The following is an 11,710-nucleotide window of genomic DNA, read 5'->3' as shown; positions in this document are numbered from 1 at the left end:
CACTAAGGCTGAGCTCTTTGTTTGATTTTCAATGACTCTTAATTTATTCATTTTCTCATCTATATATATCTTAGTTTTGTTAATTTATTCTCACTTGATAATGACGTTCTGGAAACGTCGAAACGTCGTGTAATGTTTTCTAATATTTTATCGCAGATTTTTATTGTAAAATGTTAACGCAAACTCACGATATACTCAATCAAATAAAATTGAGTGGAGTCTCTGAGCCTTAAATCACCATTTTCGTCTCTGGATGATGTTATAACACACAAACACACACAAAAAATTCAAAAAACCTCTTTAGAACCATACGGAAACGTGCACAAGTAGATGTGTCTAAAAGATTTTCAATCTTAAAACTGAATTTGTTAACTAGACATCTCTGAAGCAGAGCTAAGAAAAGATGACAATTGACAGTTATGCACCTCAAAAATTCTCACACTTTGGAACTAACCAACAAAAACGTTGACCTAAGTATTACGAAGCTATCCAATCAAATCGGAGCATTAGACTTTTAGCCCAGAAAGAAGGCCAATAACAATAAGCGGGTCACATGAGAATGCTAAGCAAATGGCATTCAGTACTTGGAAAGATATGTTCATCGTTATAATTAGAAGATTTATTCTTTCATTTTATAGATAAATGTCTTTGGACAACAGAAAGTGGACAATGTTGTGCCTTTCCGTTTGAGTACAACGACAAGACCTACTCTTCCTGTATCACGACACCAGAAAAGCCAAGACCATGGTGCGCAACAAGCATGTACTACGAGATAGAAGGCGTAGAATACTGGGACTTCTGCAAAGGTAATACAATAGTTGGTCGACTATTTGTAATTACGGTCCTTCAAAAGAAATGAGCCTCAAAATAGCGCTGTACTGCGACATCGAGTAACAGATGTATTTACAATTTGATTTATTTTTTATGTAGTAGCAATATTTTGGGTCTTGCAAAGAGAAGCACCTATTTGTAGTTATAACCCACTCATTAATTTTGGCGCAATTTTATTGGTTACTTTACGTCACGTGGTGTAAAATCGCAGGGCAGTTATTATGCAATAATCCCCGTCCGCTTCGATATTTGTCCTCCGATTTTTTCCATGAAAAAGAAACATAGTCAACACAAGAGTCTCATCTTTTCCTTTCTCCTATTTCCATGGAAGGAAACCAAAATCGTCTTTTTTTGCTTCCTTTCGTCAATCACGCGCATTCGTCATCAGATTACCACTCGCTTTTTTACTGCGTTTACGTGCAGTTCACTTGTGATGTGAAAATTAATGAGAGGGTTATCAAATAAATAAACCCTGTTCTGGCTTGCTGGTATGTCGGCTGATATTGTCCTTGGCTGAGACATCGTCCTCAAAATTTCATATTTGCCCTCGCTGCTTCTCTTCTCGGCCTAATATTAAATTTTCGGACAATCTCGCAGTCGCGGACATTATCAGCCAACCTACCTACCCCCGAAGGGGTTTATTTACTAAATACTCGCTTCCTGTTGGGTTGATCTTTACATGTACCCCGAGATTTTAGCATAGTTAAGAACGAGTCTGTAAGAATCAAACATCTTGGGAAATGAAAATTTTCAACCCCCCTTGCAATTGTGCATGCAGTTAGGCACTCAAGGGGATACACAAAAATGCCCTTTTTAAAGGTTGCAGCACTCTTGTTGCCATGGTAACGACATCTGCTCGCACGAGACCTGGGGCCTCATTTTCATGCAAAAACGTCTCAAAAAGAGAGTAAAATGTTTATCTCTATCTCAAGCTAAATAAAACACTACAGGTTGGTACTTCTACCATATATAGCGATCTCATTTGTCTTCACTTTGATGTGTTCAATTTTCTCTGAGAGCGAATGTGAACATTCTCATAGATTATTTATTTCGGTACAGTTTCGGTCATTTTTGATGTAGGGTAAAACAGGGAAAACGTTCATCTGAATTTCTCCAAAAGGCCACCGATTCTGGAACTGAAACTACCCACCTAGCTGCTCATAATCTAGTTTCTAAATATGTAAATTTCTCTGCGGGCCGGCCTCTAGTTGTCATAGGGGCAATTCGCGAACGAAGGTCAAAAATCAGATTATGCATAATTTGGCGATGTTCGCATCTAATGTTCTCAACTACAAACGTCCCAGACAAAGGAAACGTGCAAGGCTTGGAAAGAATGTTATCTTACGAGCAATATCTCGAAGAGAAACCTCGCCTCTGGTTGTCATCTTTCTTCAAAAAAGTTCATCAGCCTTCATGGTGGGCTACTCGACGTAACTACAAACATATCGTGTTCAAAGCGTGTGCATACCATCCAGATTCCGTGTGTTGGACCTTCTTTCACGAGAACTTGAGCAATCTAAAATCTTCGGAAGATACACTGTTATACTTGTATGTCATTTGAAACATGTTAAAGTCGGGTGATCTACACGAAACTATTCCATCACCGGTCATTTGTCAAAACCGTGAACTTTACCACGATGGCGTGACGCTGTATTTCTGCATGAATTTTCCATCGCTCGCTCCAAAGAAGACGAGAAATGGACATTTTTCGATATTTCAGCAGATCTGCGCGCATTCTGAAGTAAAAACAACGGAAAAAAAAAACCAAGAGGAAAACTTTGATTAAACGCTCGTAAACACTGAGAATCTGAGAGCATAAATCGCAACTCGTAAGCGGTAGTACTACATGTAAAACCCAATTGCAACATTAGCTATTTGTACGACGCAGGCATTCCCTTTCAAAGAGCAGATTCGGGTAGCAGTTATTTCCTAGTGACTGGAACTGAGATATTTCGAATCATCTGAAAACTGTTAGAAAATTGTTAGAAAATTTGCAAAAAGTATGATGAGGGGAGACTTGTAACCGCCGCATTGCAATCGAGTCAATCAATGTTTCCTTCCATGTCCTAATAAGGAAAAAATCATAACAAAGTTCGATATAAAGATTTAATGAGATCATAATGTCATAATTCCACCTATCAAACTACTCATTATCCACACACAAATCATAGCTCGTCACTGGAACGAAACTCCCCGTGGTTAAAATGTAATCTGGATTGCTTCAGGTCCTTCAGGAAAAGGAAGAGCGATTTTATTACAATTATTTTCCATAATTTTCTCCTGGATCTCTTTTACAAGCTTAAAGAAAGATGAATATAACGCAATCTCCCGGTGATTTACACGAGAGGAAGTCAAAGGTCTCTAATTTGCCCCTGGGTAGCCGGCTCACCAGAAGAAGAAGGAGATCATTCGGTCCAATAACGTTTGTCTGTGGAGATTATCAAGCTAATACCTGAGAACATCGTGCCCGTTGATTCGTCAGTGACAGCATTAATTAGTTCAATTCTGTACTCCATGGTCAAAACGAAACCAACAAAGGAACCTTTGTAATTTTGTAGGCACTTACCATAGCATTTTATTATCAAGGGAAGTCAGTAAATCTCAAGGCTCAAAGTCAAGATAGCTTTCGGTCATGCTAGAGACTCCCTGAAAAAGGCTAAATTTTTGGAAATTGATCGTGATGAAATCCCTGTTCCATTTGCTGTACTGCGGGGATATACTTAGTTGTTCAAAATCTCCACTTTATAATGGTTTTCGTGCGAGTCGTACAAGTTGCCTATGCTGCAACTGGGTTTTCCATGTAGTACTACCGCTGACAAGTTGCGATTTATGCTCTCGGGTTCTCAGTGTCTACGAGTGTTCAATCAAAGTTTTCCTCTTCCCTTTCTTATGTTTTTGGTTGATTTTACTTCAGAATTCGCGGAGATCTGTTGAAATATCGAAAAATGTCCATTTCTCGTCTTCTTTGGAGCGACCGATGGAAACTTTATGCAGAAATACAGTGTCACGCCATCGTGATAACGTACACGTTTAAGACAAAGGACCTGTGATGGGATGGTTTCGTATAGATCAGCCGACTTTAATATGTTTCAAATGACATTCAAGTATAACAGTGTATCTTCAAAAGATTTTAGATTGCTCAAGTTCTCGTGAAAGAAGGTGCAACACTCGGAATATGGATGGTATGCACACGCTTTGAACACGATATGTTTGTAGTTATGTCGAGTAACCCTCCATGAAGGCTGATCAACTTTTTTGAAAGATGACAACCAGGGGCGAGAAATCTCTTCGGGATATTGCTCATAAGATAACATTTTTTCCAAGCCTTGCACGTTTCCTTTGTCTGAGACGTTTTTTGTTGAGAACATTAGATGTGGACATCGCCAAATTATGCAAAATCTGATTTTTGAGCTTCGTTCGCGAATTGCCCCTATGAAAAGTAGAGTCTGGCCCGCAGAGATGTTTACATATTTAGAAACTAGAATATTATGAGCAGCTAGGTGGGTAGTTTCAGTTCCAGAATCGGTGGCCTTTTGGAGAAATTCAGATGAACGTTTTTTCTGTTTTACCCTACATCAAAAATGACCGAAACTGTACCGAGATAAATAATCTATTGGTATGTTAACATTCATTCTCAGGGAAAATTGAACGCACCAAAGTGAAGACAAGTAGGGTCGCTATATATGGTAGAAATGCGAAGCTGTAGTGTTGTATTTAGTTTGAGATAGAGAAATAAACTTTTTACTCTTTTTTTTTAGATGTTTTTGCGTGAAAATGAGGTCCCAGGCCTCGAGCAAGCACCTGTCGCTACCTTGGCAACAAGAGTGCTGCAACCTTTAAAAAGGGCATTTTTGTGCATCCCTCCTGAGTGCCTAACTGCATGCAAATTCGGAAGGGTGGTTGAAAATTTTCATTTCCCAAGATGTTTGATTCTTACAGAGACCCGTTCTTAAAATGCCGCAGCATAATTCACAAACTTGTGGTTTTAGTTATACTGCTTCTTTATGGATTGAAATATTCGTTCAAACAAAGAAGGTAAAGGATTGTTTCCATATTGATTAATTAAATGCGCTGGATGCAAATCCTTTACAAAGTTCAGCTATACTTACAGATTACTGTGGCCTTGGTCGAGAGCTGTGTCAGTGGAAAGTTCATGGCAGTTACACTACGTGGCAGACCGTCAGTCGTGAAGAAACTGAAGATTGGAAAAAGGAACTCAAATCAGGATTAAATGTCACTAATAAAGCATTTGAGGGTACGATAATGAAAATGCGTTAAGATAATTTGAAAACGTATGTTATCATGATAATTTCGTTAAATAGTGCACCCTTACTTATGGCTAATGAACTGTGAAACATAATCCGTCGGTTCTTTCAATATAATCACGCTTCGTCTATTTCACTTAGTTTGCTGCACGATTCAAAACCGAGTTCACCCCAAGACCGGCGTCTTAGTCTAAACCAGGATGAAGAGCTGAGGACCTGGCCTTTCTACCTTCCTTGATCCCAAGTCTTTTTTCCACTCGGTGCCAAGTTATTCGCTCTAATCCCAGTTGACTTCCTCTAGTTTTGACTGAATTTAGGAAAAGAGACCTACTCGTCTTTATGACGCACAAAACTAAACTTACATGCTGAAAATAGCCTTCCCTTGTAAAAATCTTAAGTTATATTACATCTTAGGACAAAATATTCACTAGTACACTTTGGTTTTGTACGCAGTGACATCTGAAAAGAAGGACGAATTCGTAGTTATCTTACCACTATTCCAGTTTGGAAACATAACAGTTCCAATTGTATTCGAAAATGATTTGAAAGCTGTAACTGTCTGTGTTTGGCTCCAAACAAACCAATCCATCGTTGACATAACATACTGGACGAAATTGGCAGATTGTCCAGAAAAACCAGCCCTTGGAATACATTTCAATAGCACCATCACAGTTACTGTCCTGAAACAGAAATGGTGAGTAGTATTGATACTTAAAAAAATGAACCGAAATCTTAGGTCAGTGGACCACTATATACTGGAATACCGCTTCTTTACTGGAATTATATTTCAGTGCTCTTCTTCGTAGATGATTTAAAATGTCCATCCAAAACTGCTCAAACGTTGTCCATTTATAGCGAGAATGCTCTAATTGAAGCAGTTGGGTAGTTTGGATGTAAATCTTGGGCGATGAGATTGTGGTTTGTTTATTCAAAATAATTTGATAGAGAAAAAAATTCCGCTTTTAACCACAGGGAGGTCCCATCATTTGTGGTTGATAAGGAGTGGCATCATGTTTGTCTGACCTGGTCTTCATTTGGTGGATTCCTCAAAGTTTTTGTCGACGGACTGAAACTCGTCAGCACGGCTGAGTCTAGCATCGACTTTGTCCATATCAGAGGTACTATTGAGCAGCAAACATAAGTTTCTTTAAAAGTGTCCAACCTCGATATCACTTAAATGGGCTTAAATAAACGAGGGAAAAACTCTTGCTTCTAACCCTGAAAGGTGAACTTTAATTAATATCTATATATGCTTTTCAACATTTCACGGATTACCAAATCTTATGGTAATTAATGCATATGTACTGGATGGATACTGACTCATAACTAATCAATGATTCTTTGAATGTCATAGTTGCATTTCGATGAATAACTATCAAACACATCATGATTTGCTTAAACACAGTTTTATTTCCACTGCTGATGATAAAAGTTAAGTGATTCATTTATCATCAGGAAGAGGTCGCTCTAATTGACTACTCAAAATATAACATCCTTTGCTATGCACTTCCAAGTAGTTTCCAGACAAAATATTGTAAAATTCATCTCTTTGCGCTATATTATCCCCCACTTTAAGTATACATAAAAAACTATCCACCTCAGCGTCAATGGCTTACAAAGGAACTGGTAAGTTAAAAAAATTGCAAATATTCTCATCATGACCTGATTAACTATAATAAAACAGTTGCTTTCCTTAGGTTTAGGGAAAATGGCTAACTAAGAACTGAATGTATCGATAACTAATTCATATTATGTTTTTTGTTGTAATTGAAATTTTTAAGAACACTCCCAAGCATCTCGAACCCTACAAACAATGTATTCCAATATATTGAGGGGAGTACGCTTATTGATTCATCTCCTTTACTAGGCGTAGGTCGCCTTATTGTCCGTTGCCCTGATGTGAAAAATGCAACAAAAGAAGACGCTCTTGGTAGTATAAGTGATCTTAACCTATGGGATGGTGTACTCGATGAGGAAGAAATTCAACGGATGTCTTTAGGGTGTGAAAGGAGGGACGGTGATCTCAAGGCTTGGAGGAGCATGCGTAGTGGAGTGATAGGAGACGCCCACGTTCATTACGATACTTCCTCATGTCGAGACGTGACTGGTAGGTGGATGCACAGACCCATATAGTACTTTATAGGAAATTAAAACAAACAGTAGCGTCTTCAGAGAGAGAGTTTTCTCTTGTCACCACTAAGGCCATTTTGTCACCAAAACAAAATAAAGGCGGTTACGTTTATGTACTAAGTCCGTCCTGAGAGATTTGAACTATTTTACCTCTTTTCAACCAATTAATTTACATAACTGCTCACCACGGGATCGAAAATGTACTGTTGTTTTAAGGTGATGGAATTTTCTCGCTCATTGACCCTGTTATTTATACTTTTTATGTTTTGGTTTCGGTTGGGCCCCCTTTCCCTGTTGGTTTTTCCATGTATTGCTGCTTTGACCCCTCATTATAATTAGATTCTCCGACAATTAGATTTTCCTCTCACTTCTACTACAATTTATTATTTTTTGGTCTATATTTTAAATTATAATATTTTCCTGGGGTAGACAGCCCGCATGGGTCTGTGTGTCCCTTTCGGGGCTTTAACTCTTTATGTTTGTATATTTTAATTTTTTGATCTTGCCCAATAGAGCTTGACATACATACATACATACATACATACATGCATGCATACATACATACATACATACATACATGCATACATACATACATACATACATATATACATACATACATACATACATACATACATACATACATACATGAGGGTCTGGATGGGGAGGGGGGGTTACAAATGTCAGTTGTCAATGAAAATTTCGGCCATTCATCAGTTGACAGTTAGATTTTAGGCCATTTGTCATTTGTCAGTTAAATGACTGTTAAGAAATAACTTGGCGAGTTAAATCTTACTTTCCGACCCTATTTTTGACTAAAAAAGCACACAGCATAAACTCAAAAATTAAGTGGAAAATTGTTACAAAAAGAACTATTTTGTTCTCAATTCTGAAATAAAATAATTCCAAGATCTTTTAAGTGACTTTCAATCTTTCTTTAAGGGGTGTTTAAGTAAGTTACAACTCTTCTGCACAAAAACTTTTGATTGCCCGTGCGCAACATTGAAACACTCCTTTTCCACCAATTAGCCGGTCGAAATGTTGGAAAGAAGACTGTCAGAAAGAGAGCAAACTTGTGAAGAGTCCTCTAGCACAATGTATTGGTTTTATGTTTTTTTTTACAATGTGTCGATTGCTCCGACGAAATGATCGGAAAGGAGTGTTCTTCTGTCTTCTTTTCAGTTAGGTTATTAGAGATATCTACTGTTTGCGTACCTTCGAAGTCCAAGCAAAAATGGGCGTGAATGGGGCGCCCGGATGTAGAAACCGTAATTGGGGTAGTATCTTCATCCTCTCGGTCAGAAAATTCGTTTTCTACGTCCGTGTCATATTCTTCTGCTTAAGCTCGTACCTCAGCAATTGTCACTTCAACGATAAAGTCGTCAAAAAATGTGGCATCTCTCACATTCCCACCTCCCGAAGTAGCTTGAACGGTTCCACTGTCGCTGCTGAGCCCTACTGGCCGATTTCCAGAGTTAAAATCGTTCCCTAGTCCTTCCAAAAGGTCCACTTTGGTGGAATCTTGCTTCGTGAAGACGGCCGGTGGAAAAACCCCTGCCTTGACCTTGGCAGTTTCCTCCTGAATTGTCCTGTGTCCAACGGGAGATACTTCCTCACAAATTTTCTCAAAACATTTTCAGTCTCAGAGTTTGATCTCTTCTGTTGGCATTTGCGAACTTCATACTGGTCTGAGGGACATGATAGTTTGATTTTTCATAAATAAAATATTTGGTTGCCCATTTTGTTACTCTCTTCAACGACTCCTTGGTAATTATTCCAAAGTCTTGGGAATACTAAAATGTGGAGAAGGTTTCATGATTAAAATGGGAAATTGCGAATAGATTCTCAACAACTGCTGTGAGTAGTGTACACAATCCAATGTCTTCGAGATAATCGTTATTGATTGAAGCTATGCTGTTGAGCAGGCGGCGCATTCCTTCTTTGAGATGTTTAATTGAGACGAGTTTTATCAGATATATTTCCTTCAGGGTCTTTGGTCACTGTGGTTTCCTTTATACTGTACCGTTGTTTCACCTCTGAAACGGTCTTTGTGATGTCGTCATTCACATACGATACTTTGTCTAGGGAATCTTGAAGAGACGTGTGCTTCCTCCATTCTTTGGCTCTGATACCAAACTGTTATAGAGACTTCCAAGGATTTGATACGAATAAAGCCTTCTCCTTTGAATAGATGCCACGAACTTGCGTAAAAGAACACGTTTCATCCGTTTCATCACTTGCTCCTTTCTGAAAATAACCCATGGAGGTTTTAACGTTTTTCTCAGAAGGACAGAAGAACTTTACCTTTCGATCTCTCGAGTCAGTGTACGCGGTACCAGCAATGCCAACTCCATTGCAATGTAATGTCACTTGTATAATTCCTCTCTGGGCATAACAGAATGTTTCATTAGCAGCATAGATTGAAGTTAGCTTTTCTAAAGGAAGGCGAACCTGGACAAGCTTCGAGTTTCCGAATTCGTTCTTCCCTCCTGATTTCGGAGCCATGTGATAAAGTTTCATTAAACAAAATCTCCACGACCATATTTACTGGACAACCCCATTAGACAAAGGAACGAAATAAGGTGCATTTTCATCGCGAGTACAGTGTTTACATCATTATTAGGAATGCAGCTTCTGTGACGATCAAACACCGTTTCCGAATAAATTCGGTAAAAGCTTACAACAGTCTTTAAAATATCAGCATTGACGACCATCGCATAAATTTACGATCGATTTTAGCATCAAAGATCACTTAACAGACCTATGACCTTCCTGTGGATGGTCCATACGGTAATTATTAGCAAAATACAACATTCTGGCGTACTCCTACTGATATGTAATAATAAACGTACGTTTATTGGACAAAATACATCAACTATCCTTATTTCACATCCAGATTTAAGGGTATTTTGGGCGATCCGGTCTTTTGTCAGTTGTCAGTCAAAACTCACCACAGATGTCAGTTGTCATTTAGATTTTCTGCGATTTTTTAGTTCTCAGTTAAAATTTTGGCCATTTGTCTGTGTTCAGTCAGCCCCATCTAGACCCTCATACATACATACATACACACATACATACATACATACATACCTACATACACTCACTTACAAATTACGGCTGTAATGACTGCTTATTCTGAGCAAAGTCTAGGTTTGACCACAATGTTGGGCATCATTTTGATCCGGAGGTCTAGAATAAGCAGTTTTTTTTAAGGAAACAAATATTTTTCCAGAGTTATCTAAAAGGATTTTTTCTCACCATCTAAAAACTGGGCAAGTAAAAGATCACTGAGAAGCGGTTTTACTGAACAAAGGACGGGTAAAGTTCGTTTACAGTCAAACTAAATGATGCGTACCCCTCAAGATTACATTAATGAATTGATCATTTGGATACTGAACCCTCCAGTCGTTTCAAGACTGAAATAATGAATTGATTATTTGATTATTGAACCAGCTAGCCATTTCACGAATGCAATAATGGATTGAATATTTGAATATTGAACCCGATAGCCGTATCCGTTTTGAAAAGGCGCGGATCATTGTTCAAATTAGAGGTCCATTTCTGAAGCCCAATAAGATCGTTCTATTTGACGAGGAATCCTGAAAATGAACAAACTGCATTGTAAAAACACTGCAAAAACAGTCGATCGCAAATATTAACTAAATAAAAAAAGTCTTGCGATGGCTTAGCCCGTAAACTATTTTTATCGACCATAAATACACACAAGAATTTCTACAAGTTCGTCAAGATCCTCCACCGCGCACGCATTAATAAATCTGATGCACAATTGGGCGCAAGCAACAGACGGAACGGGGAACACCGTGCGGATCTTTGCGTTGGGCCATAGAAAAGCCTTCGATCTGATAGATCACAGCCTCTTGCTATCGAAACTCTCGACCTACAACATCAACCCTTACATCATTAATTGGATAATAGCCTTCTTTAAAGATAGGAAACAAAGGGTCAAACTTGCACATGATTGTCTCTCAGAGTGGGGATCGGTCCTAGCAGGAGTACGCAGGGAACAAAATTGGGACCGCGGCTATTCTTGGTTATGATAAACGATTTGAAAGTACCATCAGCCAGTGATTGTATAAAATATGTAGATGACACGACAGTGTATGAAATCATAAGTAAGGGTGGTCCTAGCAATGCTCAGTCTATGATAAACGAAGTAGCTACCTGGTCAACACTCAACTCGTTTCAACTCCATCCAAAAAAATGTAATGAGCTAAGAGTTTCCTTTGTGCGTTCCCCTCCTTCCTACGATCTCATAGAAATTAATGGCTCTAAGGTTAGTGCCGTTAGTGTCGTGAAATTACTGTGTGTGTATTTTCAAGACAACTTCAAGTGGAACACTCAAGTTACTGAGACGATTAAAAAGGCCGCTAAGCGCCTTTACATTTTAACTCAGTTAGAGCGAGCTAAGGTACCATCACTAGAATTAGTAAATTTTTATGTTGCTTGTATTCAATCTGTCTTACTTT

General features: G+C 38.5%; 1 protein-coding gene across 5 annotated transcripts in view; it reads left to right on the top strand.

Annotated features, from left to right (window-relative positions):
- The window catches only part of LOC111347088 (uncharacterized), a 68,197-nt gene that overhangs the window by 39,658 nt on the left and 16,829 nt on the right, over positions 1 to 11,710 (top strand). For all 5 annotated transcript variants that reach the window (XM_088733206.1, XM_088733203.1, XM_088733205.1 and 2 more), the window contains exons 27-31: positions 639 to 806; positions 4,943 to 5,086; positions 5,550 to 5,790; positions 6,069 to 6,214; positions 6,964 to 7,203. In XM_088733206.1, the coding sequence (XP_088589332.1) occupies positions 639 to 806; positions 4,943 to 5,086; positions 5,550 to 5,790; positions 6,069 to 6,214; positions 6,964 to 7,203 (939 nt within the window). The remainder of the gene's footprint in view (positions 1 to 638; positions 807 to 4,942; positions 5,087 to 5,549; positions 5,791 to 6,068; positions 6,215 to 6,963; positions 7,204 to 11,710) is intronic.

This window comes from Stylophora pistillata, chromosome 9, assembly GCF_964205215.1.
Source record: "Stylophora pistillata chromosome 9, jaStyPist1.2, whole genome shotgun sequence".
Lineage (NCBI taxonomy): Eukaryota > Metazoa > Cnidaria > Anthozoa > Scleractinia > Pocilloporidae > Stylophora > Stylophora pistillata.
The sequence above is the reverse complement of the archived record's forward strand: the minus strand, read 5'-3'. Positions and strand labels throughout refer to the sequence as shown.